The sequence below is a fragment of the Salvia splendens genome, chromosome 7 (assembly GCF_004379255.2).
Source record: "Salvia splendens isolate huo1 chromosome 7, SspV2, whole genome shotgun sequence".
NCBI classification, from domain to species: Eukaryota; Viridiplantae; Streptophyta; class Magnoliopsida; order Lamiales; family Lamiaceae; genus Salvia; species Salvia splendens.
Window position 1 is genome coordinate 11,253,833 of NC_056038.1, and position 22,237 is coordinate 11,276,069.

General features: G+C 36.9%; 1 protein-coding gene across 4 annotated transcripts; it reads right to left on the reverse strand.

The window, feature by feature from the left end:
- Positions 1 to 1,477: 1,477 nt before the first annotated feature.
- On the reverse strand, positions 1,478 to 19,720 carry LOC121810930 (protein furry homolog-like). Of its 4 annotated transcripts, none has more exons than XM_042211670.1 (19): positions 19,450 to 19,720; positions 19,165 to 19,267; positions 18,307 to 18,523; positions 17,824 to 17,942; positions 16,555 to 16,600; positions 14,578 to 14,650; positions 14,336 to 14,393; positions 13,381 to 13,476; positions 12,254 to 12,371; positions 11,911 to 12,177; positions 10,820 to 10,921; positions 10,336 to 10,690; positions 10,126 to 10,239; positions 8,631 to 9,256; positions 8,328 to 8,524; positions 7,863 to 8,085; positions 6,525 to 6,644; positions 5,430 to 6,206; positions 1,478 to 4,983 (listed from the first exon to the last, which is right to left on the reverse strand). In XM_042211670.1, the coding sequence occupies exons 3-19, from the start codon at positions 18,400 to 18,402 to the stop codon at positions 1,912 to 1,914; spliced, it is 6,459 nt and encodes a 2,152-aa protein (XP_042067604.1). In that variant the 5' UTR covers positions 18,403 to 18,523; positions 19,165 to 19,267; positions 19,450 to 19,720; the 3' UTR covers positions 1,478 to 1,911. The 4 variants fall into 4 exon arrangements, with proteins under 4 accessions (XP_042067604.1, XP_042067603.1, XP_042067602.1 ...); XM_042211669.1 differs by having other exon boundaries at positions 19,120 to 19,267; XM_042211668.1 differs by lacking the exon at positions 19,165 to 19,267.
- Positions 19,721 to 22,237: the final 2,517 nt, after the last annotated feature.

Consider the following 22,237-nt stretch of genomic DNA (forward strand, 5'->3'; position numbering starts at 1 on the left):
AACAAATGGTTATTCTTTACACGAATGTATCACATTTTCTAGTTAATTTCTTGAACATTTTTTTAATCTAAATGCATAAACTTTAAGTTGATTTTTCCCCCAATTTTTTTTTTTCAAATTAAAAGTTGACGTGTTTGTTAAAGGTTCCTGTGTAAAAAAAATTGAACGATCATTAAACTATATCGATTTTAAATTAGAAGAAGATAATTAAGATTAAGATAGTTGTGTTGAATTTGGAAGCATATAAACAAAATTTCTTTAAAAATATCTAAAAATGGAAAGTAAAATATTTTCTTAATAAGTAAAGTCCGAGGTGAGTTTCTTCAAATGCGTAAACAAATTTGGTTTATATATTTCTCAATTTTGGAATTGATCTTCTCTGAAATCGATTAATGAACACTCACGAGAATCCAAAATCGTATGCTGAAAATTAGTACAAACCTCAAAATATTCTATATCAATTCCAGATGATGTCTCTTTCCAAAGATATTTCTCATAATAGCTCGTGGCTTAAAACGATTTTATTCTTATCGCGTCAAGAAAATATTTGCCCAAAAATAATGATCAATTCCCATGCCTAAGAATCATGAGAAAAAAACAAATGTGAAAATAAACAGGAAAGACATCATAAGATTAGCAATGTCCATGATAAAGGGTGCATATCACCTCCTACTACTTACACCCTAGCTACTGCCTACCTTTCAATTTTCATTCATATAGTACAACTTAGTGCCATAGTATTTATCAAATATTTAGTGGATAATAAAATGATAGTTTGTGTACTTTATTAATGAAGATTGCACTCAAAGTTTTGATATTTAGGGGTAAATCAAGGTTGATTGTTAGGTTTGTTGAATGAATGAATTCGATTTTCACCTAATATTATAACTGATGTGGTGAAACCAATCAATTTTTTTCATTGCTTCGTGAAAACAACAAAAGGGTTGAAGATGGGAAAGATTAAAAGACAATAAAGAACAGAGGTGGGGTGTTATCCATTTTAAGTGTGAGCACATAAACATCTCATTAACTAGTATAGGTGTAGTGTTTTTTGTAATTGGAAAGTCATCTGCAATACTTTAGGTTGATATTTTTTGTGTGCCTATAATAATAGTTAAACATTTAAAACAATTATAATATGTCACGTGAAAAAAACAGACATAAATCTAGAGATAACAAAATGCAATGTGCACATTGCATATGATGGATAGTGCAATTAGTTGCTTAACGCGTCATTACCGTGAAATCTAATGAAGATTTGTGTGGATAATAATTATGAATCTTATTACTGGCTGATTAGTCCATAGAAACACTATCAAAATTGAATGTTATTAATTATACAGCAAGTATATAGATTTTAAAAAAAATGTTTATCACATGACTCATGAGACCAAGAGCAAATCCACAATGGTCATGGGAAATAGACAAAGCTGCGTAAGACAAGAAATCAAATCATAGAAGAAAAGCAAACTCTATAAAACAAAATCCAATAATTCAGCCAAACACCAAAAGAAACAACACCAAAATTTGAATTTACATTCAGCTATAAATAATGTGGAAGATAAAATTGTACTAAAAAAATGATTGAAAACTAAGATGATATTTAACTTAGCTACCTAATAATCCATGACAAATATCTATATGTGCATCTCATTCCTGAGACCTGAATGTATGTACCAACAATTGAGATCAGAGAATTCAAAAACTAACAAAGTTTCACAAAACTTATGCAAGAGATTATATTACCTCCTAAGTCCTACCTATGAACAATGCATATCAACCTCACATCATGGAACAACAACTATAGTTAATTTAATAACTATTTACATTCATTAACCCCACCCCTCCCAAGCATCCCCAGTGGACTGCAATAAACCACACGTAGGGCGAGGAAGTGTGGCACAGAATGATCTACACGTTCCCGATTGTGGTTACGAAGGGGACCAGCCTTCTATAATCCCTCCGCCTACCAAGCGTGCAACTATCAAGGACTCGCCCTAGCATCAAACGAGTATTCTGCAATGCTAATTCTTTTTGAGATGTATTAGATTCAACGGCATTGGCTTGCCCAGACGGAGTCAAGCCTGTTCCGAATCCTAGTCCACCAGCAAACTGCAATGGCCCACTTCGAGCTTTAAAAGATGTCTGAGGGGCGAGGATCTTCTCATCCATTCCCATATATCCATTCTCAAAAGAACCCGGATCGTGTGGATGGGAACCTGGTAAAGAGCTACAGCTTTGTAAGAGTGCTTCGAGAACACTAAGAGCTTCCCAGCACAGTGTACTCTCGACCAGCTGGGACACAATCGCATACATGTGAGGACTCTGTGCCGCATCTACAGGAGTATGCTGGAGCAGAGCCTTCAGCAAAAGAAGTATAACACGTTGATACTCGACCGGTCCTTTCTCCAGAAGCCGGAGGAGATGCCCAAAAGCCAAAGCAGAGTGCTTAGGGAACCACTCATTGCACAGTAATGGTGAGACACAGGCAAGAAGATTTTCTATACCCTTAATCTCTCCAGAAGCGTAAGCCATGAACACAGTTGCTAACTCATCCAATGATTTGGCCTGGCACCATATTGCAATGTTGGTTGCAACAGTGCAAGCTTTATGATAGTGTTGTTGCAATGGTGAAGCTGGTTCCGCAGCACCCTGACTCAGCTGTAAGCAGAGCCATGGAAGTAAGCCTGTAATATGCATCAAGAGGCGGGTTTCTGCATCACCAAATATCGAGTCACAGGAAGGCACTGTTATTTGAGAGAGAACTTCAATGGAAACACCATGGCTGACAGTGGACATCAGTCCTTTGAGCACAAGAGGCTGCACTCCTTCAAATGCAGGAACCTTTGAAGTTGATGGTGATACTTCTGATACAATCCTGGACTCCATACGCTGAAATTCAGGACCATCTGAAATGGATGTGTCAAGCTCATCACGTGGCATGCTCGAGAGCAGCACATTTTCTGTCGTTGTGTCCCTGAATGACAGACGATAAATTACCCGAGAGAAAAGCTCAAGCACCTGGCAATATACATGAATGAAGTCTGTGTGCATCATGGCAAAACAGCCCCAGAAAAGTTGTGGATATAATATTACTTTTTCAGGTTCCATATTTTCCACCATCACCTGCAAAGTTAACAAAATTTCCATAACAAATCCCAAAACTGATGGTACTGGATTTCCCAGGCATCTGTGCAAGCAGCGAAGGAGAGAAACACATGCATCATTTGTGACGCGTGGTCGTAATGCACGGTATATTTGGTGGGACCGGCAAGCAAGGTGCCTTGATGTACATTCCATAGTCCAATTAAGTGCTTCTGCCCCCCATGTTTCTCGAAGATCTCCTTGAAAAAAAATTGCATCCACCATACTCTGCACAAGAGCAGATAAGAGTGCTGCACTTGGCAGCTCAGTCCTGGTAAGTGTGGGGTCCTCATTCTCCCACATCATGCTACCTCTCTTTGATTGGACATATTTGATCAGGCTGACAACCTGTTGCTTGTTCTCTCCTTCATTATGCTCAACATCATACAGTTCTAAGTGCCGACCAGCGAGTGAATACAGCAGATTAACAAGGAGATGTTGACAATGCTCCAACACAATATCCTCTGAACTGTCCATTGAGACGAATGTCACATGAAAGAGAAGTGGCAAATGCTCTCGAAAATCCTCATCATTCTCATAGGCAATTTCAGCTAAAAGAATCAATGCGATGTCCGCCTGTGTCAATGTATGTTGCTGGTGACCTTGCAATGCTGACAGAAGTTCTTTAGCATTTACACCATGAGCTCCAATTCCTGGGTGAAATCCATCTTCCCCAGAATTTGGGGTATCAATGAGGTAATCTCCACTGTCTCGAGACATATGGCGACTTCGTAAACTTCCTGTTGAACTGCGCACCCCAATTAGTGGTCCAGACATGTTGACCAATGCGGGTAGAAGTTGCCCAGAGCGACCAGCAGTTACAGGAACAACACCAAGTTCTGGGGGCATAGGAGCCAACGGACCTGAAGCACTTCTGCCACCAACAGCTGCTGTTCGCCAGCTCAAGCTTCCGCTAGTGTTCCTTAGTGGTCCGTCAAGAGATCCACGGACGAGTAAAGGTGACATGTGAGGCTGGCTGTCCACAGTGGAGGTTATTTGGGCCACGGCAGGTGCCCGAGAGAACTCTAGGACAATTCCTCCCCCAGCATCATCTTTATTAGCACCAAGTCTCAGAGGCTCCACAGTATCTTCAAGCATCCTCTGTGCCAACTGGTAAACCAAGTGATCAATGGTGCGCTGGGGGCAAATTCGAGCTAAGTATAAACTAACCCTCTTGGCAACTGAGAAATAAGTGGCAAATGCTCCACTTATTTCAGCTGATGCATTTGAATCACAATCCTCGATCCCTTTTGTGATCAAGAAATCCAAAACAGGACTTATATTCCTAGGTTTACTAGCTATCGTGCTCCATAGCTTCTCAATTTCATCAGGGAACTGATCCCCATGTCGCCATGTTACATAATAAAGACTCTTTAGCAATCTATCACTCCAACCAGAGTCCTTCAATTTCCAAAAATTGAGGTTCTCAATCCACGGGGCCATGCACGTCAAAACTTGATGTTGTGCAATTATGTCCACTGCATCAAGTTGCCTCTGCATTATCTCTTCACAAAGAAGTTGGCTCAATTCTGGATGATCTTTAGCAAGTTTACAGGAGAGTTTGTATTGGAACTGCTGATAAGAGTCAGGAAGGTTGCCGACAACAGCAGCTCGATAGCTACCTGCACCCTCAAGACCATCCTCAGCCCATTCACGAACAGAGAGTGTCTCAAGCATTTGAAGAGCATCATCACGAATTTGCCTAGATGGATCCACCACTTTGTAAAGAATCAAGCTTAATAGCCTCTGAATTTCACATTTAGGAATCTCTTGACGCATGTAGACTTCAGCCAAGACACTGAAGTAGCCGTCAGCTATTGCAGCATCAGAATAGTAGCACTGCATCAAATATCCAATCTAATCAGTACTGCCAGATAAAATTAAATTAGGTATTGTGAATGATGAAAGAAATCGCAATCTGGGAAGCATACAACCTGAGTACATGAATACAGAAAGTGCTATGTGTTTCAAATATTCCTAACGAAGAAGTCTTTGCCACGTCAACTTACTACTACAATGATGATATGAGATGCATTAGGCAGCCACTTCTAACTAACAGTAGGAGCAAGATATGGACATCAAGTAAAACTCACAGAAGATACAATGATTATAAGCATAACTCATTCAAGCATTACGTTCAAGAGGGAACATTTGTTATGCAACTTAACAACACAAATCTATTTGCATTGTCAACAATATGGTTAAACAAATTAGCCTCCTTGGAGGATGCCCATGGAAAACATGCAAACTGATAGTTTAGTGCAGTACTGGACTTCATGGTTTACCTGATCAATGCAGGCAGGAAATAAGTTTAAATTAGTGAGGAGAAGGTTCTTCAGGGCCAATTTCGCCAGAGACACCCGATGGTGAGCACCTCTATGCCTATCACGGCCGGTTGCTGCCCGCCCAACATCTCCAGTATGTTTTGTATAAGATGATGGAGTTCTTGGATCAGCTGGTGAAAATCCAAATGGTGCTCTGGGTGCAGGCTCTATAAAGAGGCTATTGATCCAAGAAATAACACGGCCACTCATCTTGCGTGCACTATCATCAAAGCATGGTCCATACAACAGAGAGGCCATTGCATTCATCGAGGCCCATTGTATTGCTTCGACTTGTTCGCCCAGCTCTTTATCAAATGAAAGTTTGTCAATTGAGTCCTTTGACCTAGAATGCTGACTGGACTTGTAACGTTCAACTTCGCGTCGATAATCACCAACACCATCCTGATTCCAGGTACTGCCTGTGTCATCACCCCAGGTAATGAGGAGATCAAAAAGTCTCTTTCTAGTTCTAATATCAAATTTTTCTGACTTTGAATCAACAAATTCAGGAGCCAAAAATCGCAGAACAGAAGCAAGTGCATATCGGAGGGGTTGTATCTCTTGAAAATTCTCAGGAGGCGATGTCAAAATCTGCCTAGTTATTTCTTCAAGGAACTTCAAGTAATGAAGGCGAAAAACAGGTTTGCGGCCTAACATGCCAGGCCATACTTTTTCAGCAACTGTGCGATAAATGTTTGAGATATGGATACGGAGTTCTTCTCGGCGAGACTTTTGACTCTGCATAAATACCAATTACAAATTAAATCAACCACGTATCTGCTATATTTGACAAGAGTGAAAGAGTGTGTCTGAATTTGATGGATTTTGCTGACAGTTTGAGAAAAGACTTTCAAAAATTTCAAAAAGATCTACTTTGAAACATTCATATAATAGGCCAGTAATCACTATACACTCTTTAGAAAATGAGTGGGTGGTTACAGAGAAAGATTGCAGCAAGGGATACATAGCACATACTTTAAAATAAAGAGAAGGGAGACACACACACACACAGATTAAAAGGCTGGGAAATCCTAGGTGTTCCATTGTGAAATGTACCTTCCACTTTGGTTTTCCCTCTGTTTCCATAGACACCTCATCTATAAATGATGCAAGCTCACTGAACATTATCTCGCAAATATCCAGATGTGAGTGACCAAGTGCCATGGTGGCTCCATGCTGCAAATGCGGAGAGAGTAAATATTAATTAACATACAATTGTTTACCCATGAACAGAAAGTGGTATTTGATGTGTTTTAAAAGTCAAGTCAAATTTGCAAATCAGGGCAAAAGTCATTATTTTAGCGATATTCAGCATGCTTTGCTATTCTAATATGATGCCATGTCCATGCACAATGCCAAAATAGTTGAAGAAACCACCTCTATTTCATAATGGATGCAACGGTACAAATCAGTGTGTTTGAAACTGTTAACTAGCTAAGACAACCCAGGTAAGGAAATAAATTGTGCTATGCATTGAGACGCCAAGTTAACACGAAAGAGAAACAAAATTTAGCAAATTTAGTGTAAAAAGTACTGGCTTTCTCTTGAGTAAGTGGAATAACTCACAATACAAAGAATAGGCAGTTTGCATCACCCTAAGAATCCCCAGACGTATGCAGATAGAATAGGTATCGTACTAGCAGAGGTATGATCCAGAAACTGCTATCAATTTAACATTTCCCCTTGTACCGAAGCAAGTCTTTATGATTTTTGGAAATTCACATAGTAACCCTAGCCTCTTGTGCTCTAGACAACTCAGCAGAATTATCATTAGATGTGGGTTTGCTTTTCACACATTAAGATCTTGTGAAGCAAGATATCTACACCAATTCAAAGAATTTTCTAAAATGTGTTTTCAACTTTACGACACATCCTTTAAAAGTTTTAAAATATCAATCCAGAATGTAATAACATTATCTTTTACCTTAATTTATAGTACAACATGAAATGCTAGTTTTGTAACTCGCACACACCCTCCCCTGAATGTTGTAAATTCAGAATATATCTTGACATTCAAGTTGACTCTTACAGGGACCTTTTTAATCAGTTTTAAGAAGAGAACACATCACGGTTGATATTATCCACTCTCAATCTGCTTAGCATTAAATTAATTATATGCAAAATTTTCTGTTGTCTTAAATCCTACTACAAGTTTTCCCTCGAGTGGAAGGTTGCCCCATAAAGTTCAGACTTCAGAGGGTCCTTTTCTGACTGATGTCAGTTTCATTGGCAATAAATTCATAAATTGTTATAGAAACTAATCCATGATTTATAAGACAGATTTCCTACAACTGGCTTCACCATATTCATAAACTGGACTGGAAGGAAGAAATTATATCAGAACTGAGATCCAAAGAACATTTCGAAAGATTGTTGGCAGTAGCAATTACTTACTACATGTAGTTCAGAGGCAGATTTGAGGGAAGGAAAAATCAGATGGAATAGTTCTTTTGTCGCTGCTGAACCCCCACCTTCTCGACTATCAATTGGGCATGAGCATGCAAACATTGCATACATGAGCCATTGATCCAGCTTATTGTCAGTGTCCTGCGATTGATAAGCCTTTCCCCCCAATTCCGTTGGTGTGATATGAGCAAGACGCTGAATAATATCTAATCTGCAATAGAAGTTAAACCTAACTGTTTAAATACAGTCACAAGAGAACCTGAATAATTGATTACGTCATTTTATCTGCAATATAGAACACCACAGCTTTGTTTATTCTTTAGTTCCAGGCCTTATTGTATTGTTAGGGTAATGATTCGTTAAGTTTGCTGCTTCATAGGAAGTCCTCACATATAATCTGAGAAAACCTTAGATAGCATATCTGGGAGAGTTGATCATAAAGATATTACTTACTTTGCCTCCCGAACAGAACTAGGACAGAGTTCAGCCGCATACTTGACAATCTCACTTAGACATCGAGCCCATCTATATTTATCAGGACTCTCAAACATTATAGACTGAAGAGTTACATCAGGAGGTACAGCATCCGACTCACGTTTCAGGTCAAAAGGACGACCAGAATCCCAGTAGCAGCTCTGAACAATATCATCCTGAAATAAATTTCACTCCTACTTTAAACATGGTATGAAACATTCACTATTGAAAAATAAAGACACTAAACAACAGAACTAGCTGGAGCCAGAATCAGTTACTTACCCCATTCTCTTCTAGAACGTCGATTATGAATATTGGTTCAGCTTCACTTTTCAAGATATGATCTGGACGTTCTTGCATGCAAAGTTCTCGAATATCATGTCGTAGAGCACGGACACAACGCAGCAACTCCAAAGCAGTATGCCTGATCTGACTATCTACAGAACTTAAGAATATAAGACCAACTGCATCTATCTCTGAAGCACGGAACTCAAGTGCCTCCTGAGATTTGAATGATGACCTCTTTAATCCCTCGTTTTTTCGCAAGGGTTTTGCATCAAGGCCATCATTTTCCAACTTATCATCTAATAGGCAAGCTCTCCAAAAACGCATGAGTTCAAGTAGGCGTCCCAATGATGTCTGAATAAGAAGGGGGAACTCATCTGGAAGGCGTAGGATGAAATTTGCCATACCTCTCATAACTGCAAAGCGGCGATGAGGGAGGTATCTCACAATCCGATTCAGGACCTGCACAGCTTCCTCACGAACTCCAGGATCAATGCTAATGCCATGCTGAGGTATTATTTCCGTGATTTTATCACTTCTTCCGACTTCCTCGATGAGATAGGGTATGCACTTTAGCACCGAGCGAAAAAGATACCCTTGGGATTTCTCTTTCGTGACAGCATCTGAGAACTATTTATCAGTTTTATGTTGGTCCGTTGCAACATACAGGAGGCAGTTCGGCAAACATATAAAGCACTTCACAGGTCTAATTCAAATGTCTAAAATATGTATGGTTGGGTTTATATTATTAACTATTATACATACTGAAATAATGCTCAAATACTAAGAGCATTAAATTAAACCCAATAAGGCAAAATACAAATAATGTGAGTTAAAAGTGAGAAGCCATCATTAGAGGCGGATAAAACATGGAAGATGAAAAACTTATGCACTGATCTATTGGTGCTTTTTTCCAGTCGGGTTTTGAAACAGATCATATTTCTTAAACCAAAGTTTCCTGGCTGCGAATATGCAGAAATAATGCTCACTTCAATATTAATATAATCTTAATCTAGTTTATCTACGTATTGAATGAGAAGGTTATTAGTTAATGAAGTACTAATAATATTTTTCCAATAGTTACGACAAGCCTATGACTATAGCCACAGGCATGGAGGACACAGTATGATAGCAAAGGGGTTAATATGATTCAAGAATGCATTGAAGAGGCAGTCAGTGGATGTGATTGCTCCAGATGATATATCCTGAGAGTACCAAACATATGAGAATGACAATTCCCTTATAATAGATGTTTCTTGAAATCAACCTGTGCAAGATCAAGAAGGACTAATTTATTACAGTTCGATTTCCAGGCTCCAGCACTTCCTCTTTCTTCAAAGAGTTTATAAAACACTAAGCCTAGATGACGAATACCAATAAAGCAAAAAATATATTTGTCAAGTTTATAATGCTTCATGTGATGTGAGGATCAACATGCCCAGATAATATCCCATCTTTAAGCATAAAGACGTGCAAGGGCTTTAGAATATACCTATCGTGGTCCTTGAAGAAGTAAGAAGAGCATGGCTATAGGTTCTATGGCAAGATCTCAAAATGGCTTCAATTGCAGCCTTAACTTTTGGGATGTAGTGGCCAATATTATGAACTGCCAAGTGCCAATGCAGCACAAAAACTGTAAGATGGGATTTTCTTCTAAAGGAAAAGACACGGTATACTTCATGGTTAAGGAATTAAAAACTACCGTGAAGAATTTCCAACCCAGCATGCTGGCTAGTAGGAGACATAACAATGGCAAGCAATGCACGAAGACCAATCACCTTTGCCTCGGGACTATCTTGCCTCAGCAATTCAAGAATCGTGTGATTCATTGCAAAATCAAGATTATGTTCTGCTATAGTTACACAGAATTCCACAAGTTTGTCATGTTGGACATCCTGTGTGAGCATTCCTTTCCTGAGAATTGTCAAAAGCTGAGAGGTAACACTGTCTAGGTAATCCCATACACGATTTGGAGGCTGTTTATCACCATGGACACTCAAGTAAAACCTCAGAACACGATGCAAACAATCTAATGCCATGAAGCGGTGGTTCTTATCCTGAAACATAAAATCAATCAAATACTAAAATTCCTAAAAGACGAAGTTATAAATACACACACAAATATATGGTACAAAATTAATTATGCTGATATCAAATCATAACAGCTCAGACTATACTAAACTTACCCTAAGATGTTTGTACAGTTGTTCCATGTGCAAACCAATATTACCAAGGAAAACATTAGGGTCGCCAAGGCATAGGAGAAGGGTCACCAAAGGGTAACCGACCTAAACAAAGAAAAAACTCATGTTAGTCGAGTCATGCAAGATACATTAGAACAGATAACATCTTTAGCATAAAATATAAGATTGCCATAGAGACCAAAACAAGATGAACCGAATTTATTGATGATATTATCAGTAATAAAAGCATTGTCCCCCTTGCCACTAGTCTATCATTTTATTCCTGTCACCATGCCCCACATAAGCTCTATTTCCATAAGGCGATTTCTTCACCACCAATTATCAACAACTGATGTTGACAACTTGACATCGATAAACAATAGTGTTTTTCCTTTACTAAATTAGTTTAATATTCTAAGTAGATATCAAAAAATAAATAAAGCAATATCATTTAAGTTTTCTAGTTGTACTATTATGGGTAGAAGGATACTTCTAATTCATCAATTTTCAGAAAGCAGTTGACTAGGGAAAATTAACTAGATTGTCCATCCAAATATGGGGGTGACAAAAAGTGAAATATGGAATTTTATTTAGATAAACATTAGTAACTCCTATAAGGGAGTAGTGAAAATTTTATAAATTACAACATCCACTCAAGACCAAATTTATCCGACATCATGGAAGAATACAACACTTTGGCATCATCAAGATATTGTCAGGATTATAAGGTTCTAATATATAAGCATATTCGTGATAACACAACATCAAATTAGACAGGAAAGAAGTAGATATGGAGTATCATTTTCGTCATATGGAAATTGGAATTCATCAAAAAGATAACAATTGATTGTTGAATTAATGACACAAAACAGATAAAAAAACATAATAAAATTTGTTTATGAAAAGTAAGGTCAAGCAGCTGCAGCACAAAGATTGTAACCGGGCATTTCATTTTTTTCAAGAATAATATACCATGGCAGTATTGGGTATACTCTTGAATGAAACGAGAGTTTATTGGACAAACATTGGTATTTTACTTCATTGATCAAAATTACTTGTAACAGAGACTAATGGTTTGTAACACTGAAACTTACAGCTATATGTTTACTTTGTTTGTCCATCCAGTGCATCAACAGCCCCCGTATTCTTACAACAGCATCATACCAAAAGGTCAATGCAGGTTCAACGCCAGTAGGAGGCCACTGACCTTTTCCACCATCAGCAAGTGGTGCTAGTATATTTGAAAGCATGTTGCAAAGTGCATGGTGAAGTTCACTTTTACGCTTGTGAGGAGCACGATTTAGAGGGTTGGCTTTTGCAATAAAGGAGGCAGATGCATTCAGACCTCCCTCTGTTTTAACCTGAATAACGTCATCTCTTTGTCACGCAAATGTTTTGCTAACAGCTTACTGTTCAATGAGAATAACTCAGACATACCCCAAGTTTGAGGTAACGCATCCCGTTGATAATACTGAGTGTTTCACTCCTTGCAACACTAGTATCAATTCGGCGAGTATTAAGCTCCATGAAGAAGCGTTCAGTCACAGAACTAAATCTAGAGAACAATAAAGGCATGTAAATACTGAATCAGATTGTAGTGCATCATAAAGACTTTAAAACACATTATTAATAATATAGTAATGACGGATGATGAAACTAAAGAAATGTCACAATCAAGCCACAAGTTCCAAACTTTGAATAAATAGCAGAAATGAATTCAATCCCAAGTCTTGCTGCCACTTAAAAAAATACTCCTCCGTCCACAACCAATAATCTCTTTTTTCCATTTTGGCCCATTCACAAAATTTAGTCCCTTTTGGCCCACCATTTTTCCCCACTCTCTCTCCTATTCGTCCATCTTCAACTAACAATACTCAAATCATTTTTTTCTCTCTCCTTACCAATTTTACAGTAAAATGTGTGTTGTGCACTACCGAGACTATTGGTAATGGACGGATATAGTATATTTTATGGAGCTGTCTCCTAATCAATAATCATGAAAGGTATTATAATTTATAGCTTGGCCATTGTACATGGACCTCATAAATGTTTACTTGTGTAAAAAGTGTTCATCCTGTTATCCACAAGAAACAATGTTTCCATAAAAGTTAAAACGGTGCTGATCATGACATTAACCGAGTCCTCATAATACAAGAAACAGAAGCTATAAAAACCTGGAATGGCATCATCCACTTTTAATAAATTTGGAATGTCATGTCGTTCACAATTTATAACTTGAGTAATTGAAATATCCAAAGTGTCTAAGTGTGCAGTTCATATCATAAACATAAAATATAACAACGAAGTAACTAAGTCTCTTTTCTAGAGGCCGGCCTCATACACTGTTTCAAACTCATTTTCCTCTTTTTTTCATACATAATTGTAACTTAACTTGAGTGGCAGATGAGATAACACAAGGAAACCAAGTGAGGATCTGGGAAAACATAAATTAACACCTTTTGGGAAAATTATCAGCAGACACCCCAGCACATATATGATGCTATGCTTTTCTCTTGGTTACACCAGTGCACATGATACTCGCCAATTTACTATTATATCCATACCTGATACGTGATAGAGCACCAAGGAGCTGTGCGACTAGGTCTAGCAGAAGTCCCCTTAAGTCAACAAGAGAAGGATATTCGACTTGGCTGACGACCCTGTCATTCCCAAAGAATCCAAAGAAAATAAAAATAAATAAAAAATAAGTGAGGGTGCTGTTCTAATGCAATCAAGCTAAGATGCAACATAAAAGAAAACTTAGGGAGTTCGTTGCAAGCAAAATTAGCAAATCATCGAACCACACAACGAGTCGTATCAATAGCTTTTAAGAAAGCATCCTTTTTTATTTTTCATATAATCAACAGATTTGGATGCAAGCAAAATTAGCAAATCATCAAACCATGCAACAAGTAGTATCAATAGCTTTAAAGAAAGCATCCCTTTTGATTTTTCATATAATCAACAGATGTGAGACCACTATCTCCCTACATTGAAACTCTAAACTAAGTTTGAAAGTCTTTTGTCAATAAGAGAAAAAAAATCTGGGAGGTAGAAAGCATCCACCATTAAATATGTACTGGTATATGAGCCTATTTTCAGCACTTATCCTGCTTACTTATATTGTTAGGCATAAAAAGAAAACACCACAAAGAATCATTCCATTAAACAGAACATCTAGAGGAATCTTCAGGTCTCTGAGAGGATATAGCTAATAATTTTTTTATTTGACTAACATCTTCACTATCAAAACTAGCAGGAAAGTATAGCTAAAAACAACTATATCCACAATAATTATGACAGCTTATATACTCTGCATGGCATGAAAACTATTTTAGCCAACAAAAAAAATTCAACCCAATCTTGTCACTTTATAGATTTCATGCACATCAACCTGGGAATATACACCAGCCAAAGATATCACATATTTAGCATAAGTCAGGTGTGGAATCTGCTAGATAGTTTGACTAAAATTTGTAATCATACACCAGCTTTTAGACAAAGTTAGGTCACGATTACCTGTCTGCATTAATCAACCAATCGAAGACAAAGTTTTCAAGCCCAATCCAGAGTTTTTCTGCCAAAAGGGGAAGACCATTAGAATTTTTAAATTATTTTTCTTCTATTAAGGGGTGGGGGAGGGTTGAGAAGTCCCAGCCAAAGGAAGATAGATGGCAAACATAAATCAGGAAGTTTTTTTTATGGGATCATGGGATTCACTTTGGCATAAGATTCAAGGGACAGTAACTGCGTGAACAAACCTGTAAGTCCTTCTTGTGGACAGCACTCTACAAAGCGAATACATGCAGAGCAAAAAATACATTCCACTGCAAGCTGTATGATTAACATAATAAGGAAACCAAAGTTATTATGAATTGAGTTTACTGGAATAGTCTTGAAATCTTTTGCTTCAGAAAAAAAGAAGATAAAACTAAAATGGTTCTCTTAGGAGTTAGGACCAGTATCAGTATATCAGTTAAGTAAATCCCACTTACACATTAATACTGGGGTTTTTTCTTTTTTGATTCTAGACTACAATTAACATTCCTCGAGTGTACTGGACTTTTTTTATTCCGCCTTTAGGAGAGACGCGTGACCCTCATACGTCTCTTGTTAATGAAACGCATGACGGAGATGCGTCTTTCATGGAGACGCATGAGTGACATGCGTCTATCAATTATTTCGATTTTTTTTAACGACGCATAAGTGTTATGCGTCTTAGGGAGAGACGCATCTCCCTCATGCGCCTTTTGTTTTTTTTTTTTTCACGGACGACGCATGAGGCTCATGCGTCTTAGGGATGCGTCTCTAATTCGCATAAAATCCACGCACAAAGGCAGTAGCCTCATTCAGACGCGAGAGAAAGAGAGAACGGGCGATTTCAGACGATTTTTCCTTGGCAATTCCGGCTAATCCGACAATTTCCCCTCGTATTCCGGTAAGTTTCCTCCAAATAAACAACAAATAAGGGAGAAATGTTGAAAGATTGGAGGAAACTTACCGGAATACGAGGGGAAATCGTCGGATTCGCCGGAATTGCCAAGGAAAAATCGTCTGAAATCGCCCGTTCTCTCTTTCTCTCGCGTCTGAATGAGGCTATTGCCTCTGTGCATGGATTTTATGCTAATTAGAGACGCATGAGCCTCATGCGTCTCTCCCTAAGAAGCATTACGCTCATGCGTCGTCCGTGAAATTAAAAAAAAAACAAAAGACGCATGAGGGAGATGCGTCTCTCCCTAAGACGCATAACACTTATGCGTCGGTAAAAAAAATCGAAAAAATTGATAGGCGCATGTCCCTCATGCGTCTCTATGAAAGACGCATCTTCGTCATGCGTTTCATTAACAAGAGACGCATGAGGGTCATGCGTCTCTCCCAAAGGCGGAATAAAAAAAAGTCCAGTACACTCGAGGAATGTTAATTGTAGTCTAGAATCAAAAAAGAAAAAACCCTTAATACTGTCATAGAATGATAAAATTTTAACCATTAGTCAAACACTAAATAGTGTTCACATCTTTTTAATGGACTCATGCATGATTTATTTATATAGGATTATCAAAATCTATTCAACAATCAACATGCATCCAACCAACAAATACAATTTGTTACCTCGATAAAAAATTAAACCATAATTCCCATAAGTCAACATCATGGTTAGCACACAAGTTATACGACATGCAGTTACTGAAAAAAATATACTTGCTTTATGAAGAGCTCCAAGTTCTTCTCAAGATTTGTTTTAGTTGTTTTCTCAGGATTATATTGAGAAACAAGTCAACAACTAAAAGATAGATGCATTAAAGACTAGAACTTGAGAATTTTAAAGACATATCCTTCACTAAGAAAATTGTTGAGATGATAGCTATATCCTCTCAGGCTAGGCTATCAAAACCAGATGCATATTCTAGTTGAAATTGCTTGTTCATATTCAACTTTCAAGTGCATCACTCTGCAAATAATCCACTTTCATCACATTGAATTATATCTTCTTTAATTCATGTTTAGTCTTGTGACTAATTATTTTTCAAATCCTGTCTCCCACTCAGTATCATCTAACCATTTCCTAGAACAGCACCTTAGTATTATCACATACTATCTTCTATACAATCAAATGGAAAATGGACAGAGAAACAAAACTAACTACCCTGACAGGGTGTGGAAGAATGTGAAAGTAACTTTCATAAGAACGAAGAGACAGGGTGTGAAAGTAACTTTCATAAGAATGAAGAGAGACTAACCTTCCTTTGAAATGTTGAAGCATCATTTGCACCTTTTGGAGATTCACTGCACAGTTAACCCAAAAGGCCTTCTTATATACAAATGAAAATATTAACTATTAAGGGCAAACAGATATAGTATATCCCTACTACTAAACAGACAACAATTCAAAGCCACTGTAGAATTAGGTGTTATTATCATATATACACCTTTTCAGTCAAGCTTGCATGTTAATATCTGAATTTTAATCAAGGATCTATACTTTCCTGTCAAATAGACAATTGAGATTGATCATCTGAAACAGCCAATATCATCATGTTGAATAGGTTAGAGCATATAATGGAAGATTAAAAATTTTGGTAACCTTAGGGATCTTACATACTGATCTGGTAGAAATCAATGTAGAGCTGGTACCAGGGAAAGTCTCATCAGTCAATCAATTAACAGCTTAAGTCAACTCAATGAAGGAAAGTATCAAACATCATTGATTCACTAAGCTTGTTTTGTTAAACCACTATTTCTAGACTTGTGCATTACTCTATAGTATTTGAAACCTATAGGCTAGCGTAGGTGTTTTTCATATCCACAAAACCTATAAATGTTCGTTCAAATAAAACTTCAGAAGGAAATTTAGAAGAGTAAAGTCAGTTATCTGATTGACCATCCAAAGAGTCATTCTGGAGGAGCCTTTTATAACCGTGGCCTGTTTTGGGAGATTACTGAAGTTTCTTCAAACAGTGCACTAATCAGTTACTTTGGGTAGCTATATAGCATTGAGCATAGACTATGATATAAACTATCTTATAACTGGACAGTTGAACTTAAACTGGTAAAAGCTGGCAACAACCTGAAATCTGCAACTAAAGTACAAGATCACTTAACCATAAAGCTATATGTTTTAGTCAATGACTACTCTATTTGCAAGCATATAGATGGAAAACCAATTATGTCATAGCCCGACATCGTTCAAGGGATTAGTATTGCAGAATAATACAATCCAGATTAGCCAGGACAATATTACCTGTATATTAAGCAAGTTCAAACCCAAGAGGTGGAGCTTTCTAATGAGTTAGTCTGCAAATAAAAAGGCCTGCTAGCCAGCAAGTCAACTACTCATTGTTTGATATATTCCTATATCTTATTGTTTGTTTGTGGAGTTTAATTGGATGATGTATTCAAGAGATAACATAGCTACTTAAGACTACATTTAAAGATAAATTCATTAAAGGAATGTTACTTTTTAGTTGACTGGCGAGTAACAAGAAACAATATTATGGAGAAAGAAAAACCTTTCTCTCCATCTTAAAAGAGCCTCAAGTAAAGGTACAGGGGTATGTCGAGCCACCATCGCTAAAGAATCCAATACTTGTTCGTAAGCTGGATCTGATGGCCGAAGATACTGTCCATCCTGCAAATTTGTTGAGCCACAGTTACTCGAGCATGTATTGCTAATTATGAGAAAAATGTAGAGTCAAGAACCAGGGATATATTCATAAACTCTCCCAATATAGTGATCTCATCGATTACTCAACTACCATATAGACTGCTAAAGTGCTAATACCTTTTTTATTTAATATGCAGTAACTTTGTCATACCAATAGGTCGATCCTTCACCAATCTAAGCCATATTGCTAGAATCTAACTGGTTGAATGGTACTTTGCATCAGAATCCAACATAAACATTACATATGAATACAATGAACTGCAGAACCGCACTAAAACTAGAATATCTCAATCACTAAAATATCATACACAGACACAAACAACCTTACCTGAACTTGAGCAGTTTCAATACGTCGCCTGGCAAGAGGAAGGAACCGCTGCAGCAGCGCATCGACAATCAGTTTTGCCGCACTCCCAGCCTTCATTTCTTCCCCGAGTAGAATACAAAATGCAAACAACTCCCAACTTCACAAATTCATCCTATCTGTACTCATTGTGTTCATGTCCATCAGTGATCCCAATCACATCCAACTGCCCAGAAATCGCCTATAAAACACGAAAGCAGAATTCAATTACATTAGCTAAAAAGGAAAATTTTCAGATTCAAACACTGCTTCCATATTACATTCATGATGTAAACCCATCTCATAAATTTCACCCCTTTTTATTTAGGTTAAATTATTTAGTCACATATACAATCACCAAGTTTTGTAAATATAGAAGTTTTAGAGTGCCATCCAGCAAAGTATAATAAATATTGAAGAATTTCTTAAATGGGGAAAGATTATAAGCTCCAGCTGAAATCAGACAATCAGTTTACAAGCGCAACAAAATGTGTCATGGAAGCTAAAAAAACATTCCAAGTCTAAACCAATCCCAATAGCATTGGCGATAATACTTATCATAATAATTATGTGTTTCCTCCATCAAATTCCATGCAAAGCAAAAAGGCAGATTTGTGCAAATCATTTGTTAAAGATCTTCTCCTAATGGCTAATGAAATCATGATTGATGAAACTGCAAATCAAAATGAAGACCTTAGCATACAAATAAAACATGAGTTAAATGAGATCAAATCTCAACAAAGATTTTGACCAGAAAATCTCCCATTCCGCCTCACATATAAAGACCACCTGTCTCACCAATAGTAAAGTTGACAATTTTAATTCCATCTTGCTCCAACCCACATTTTAAATATCCGCAACCAGTCATTCAGTATTCACTTCCGCAAACAAGGAAAAATCGCAAATTCAGGTAACTCCGTGTAACAAGATCCAGTTATCCTCCAGTCTGTGTCAACAACAGACTAAAAATCAAATCTTCATTATCATTTTTTTACAGCAACTCAATCTGGTGCCAGATTGACCGACGCCCCAAAAATTGCAAAATCTCAAATCCGTTCAGGGTAAATTATTCGACCCAAACAATAATAATACTCCAATCAATAAAAAGAAGAAGTCAAGTGCCCGAACCTCTCTAGGAATTCATCCGTCTGAAACTGTGTTCTTCTCGCCGGAAATCAACACATCAGCACCCAGCTCAGCGGATCTATCCCCCATTTCGAACTCTCTTCCCGGTCCCGGAACGAACCTTCCCTTCACCCTGAATTTCTGTCTCTCAAGCTCGACATTAACATGTGTGTGTGTGTGTGTGTGAATCGTGAGTGAGCAGAGCAGGGACGGGGAATAGATGGAAATTTGGGAGCTGGAGTAGACAGCTAGTATGAAATTGAATTTGGGTGAGTTCGGCGATTCCAATTTCAATTACATTAATTGATATCAAAAAAATGTATAGATTGAAATTGAATTATAATTCTAAAATTTTTAATTCCATGATTTGAATTTCATATCAAATTGAAGAAAATTGGAATTTCAAATAATCATAAAACTAAAATTGATAGTTTCACTACCCACTACACACACTTCGCACATTTCACACATTTCACACGCTACACACGCTACATGCACTGCACACACTACACAAATTTCACACGCAACATGCACTGCACACACTACACAAATTTCATACACTACACACATTACACACATTTCACACACTACACAAATTTCATACGTTACGTAAATTTCACACATTTCCCACACTACACACATTTCACACACTACACAAATTTCACACACTACACACATTTCACATACTACACACTAAACAAATTTCAGACACTACAAACATTTCACACACCACATAAATTTCACACATTTCCCACATTACACACATTTCACACGCTAAACACATTTCACACTGCACACACTACACAAAATACACACGCTACATACACTATACACATACTACATACATTACACACAAAATACACACGACACAAATTTTACACAAAATACACACACTATTCATAAACCAAAATTTCAAATTTGGTTCAATTTAAACTTTTGAAAAATTCCAATTTTTTTATTCAGATCGGAAAAAAATCTAAAACTGAAAAAAAAATCCAAAAATCGGATGCTTGAAATGTGTAAAGTGTGAAAGTGTGTGAAATTTGTGCAGCGTGTGTAGCGTGCAAAATGTGTATAGTACGAGAAATGTGTGAAATTTGTGTAATGTATGTAGTGTGTGAAATTTGTGTAGTGTGTGTAGTGTGTGAAATGTGTGTAGTGTGTGAAATTTGTGTAGTCTGTGTAGTGTGTGAAATTTGTGTAGTTTGTGTAGTGTGTGAAATGTGTGTTTTGTGGGTGAAGTGTGTGAAATGTGTGTAGTGTGTGAAATTTGTGTAATGTGTGAAATATGTGTAGTGCGGGAAATGTGTGAAATTTGTGTTGTGTGTGTAGTGTGTGAAATGTGTGTAGTGTGTGCGGTGTGTGTATTATGTGTACATAGTATGTGTAGTTTGTGTGAACTGTATGAGTGTGTATTTTGTGTATAGTGTGTATACAGTGTGTGCACAAATTATTCAAATTCAATTTCTTATCAATTACTTCATTTCACGATTTGGAATTGAATTAGAAATCAATTTCTTACAATTCAATTTCAATTCCGTGTACCAAAACTGAGCATTTGGGAATTTAACGGAATTGGGGTATTGTAATAGTCAATTGATTTGTTGTCACTTGCAACTGAGTCCTTGCTACAATCAAAATTCGTTAATGATTGATTTAACTTAGATTCATTTCTTATAAATTATGCACTAAGTTCTTTTCTTTATACAATTTGATATTAATCGAATAAAATTGTGTTATTTTTAATGTTAATGTGAAATTAATGCATGTAATGTCCAACTCAGTTGTTAAGACGCTTTTCTTCTATTCAATAAGTTAGAGGTTCGAGTCATCGTGATTCATAGGGTGTATAGGAAACCATTATTGATACTCTTTAAAAAAAATAAAAAGGGATAATATAATTCTTCTTCCCAATTTTAACTGTATTTTGAAAAATGTCATCAACTTACATTATACTTTCAAAGTAATAGATTTCTTAATCATTTCTTTGCGTCAGCCATATCTGGTCTGGGCGACGAAGTTGTTTTGGTCAATATCCTTATATGTTGTAGTTTCCATAACTGTGGTTGTGATAAGTCATCTGGCTCCACGTGAATCTGAGGTGATACATATGAATCTTTATATCTAAAATCTTTTACGTATTTCTTAGAGTTTTTGTATGTAATGTACCATCTTAGATCTGCTTGTTTCTGCAAATAAATTTAACTTGTGTTTAAAACTGAAATATTTGTGTGAAAAAAGTGTATGTGGTGGAATTCCATTGAATTTATACATTCATAGTGAGTTCCCTCTTGAAGATAATGTTGGCGAAGGGCATCATCCCTGGTCGACTCTCGAAAAAACGTTGTTGAAGGTCGGGTAAAGCAGAACAGAAATGCTGCCATGGAGAGGCTCTAGGGAGAGAAAGAGGGTAACTGATGCAACATTAATCCCTTGAATGGGGGATTGGCCTATAATGTTCAGTTAATTTAAATTATTTAATATTCATTTATATAATAATTTAGTTTTTAGGTTACTATAAATTCTTTTATTATTTCTGTGTGATATGTAGTCCATTTGGATAAATAATAGTAATAAATTTGTTTACTTAAATTATTTTCATTTTTAGGGAGTTTTTGGTGTACTAAGGTCTAAGGGGTTTCCAGATATTGGAATCTTAATATCTCAAAATTATTTTTTAGGTGATTAAAAATTTTCTTTTTCCGTAAAAGATTTACGATATTTTGATTAAACAAAAATTTCTACTGGGTGTATCATCAAATATCTTTATTATATTTAATATTTAATATTT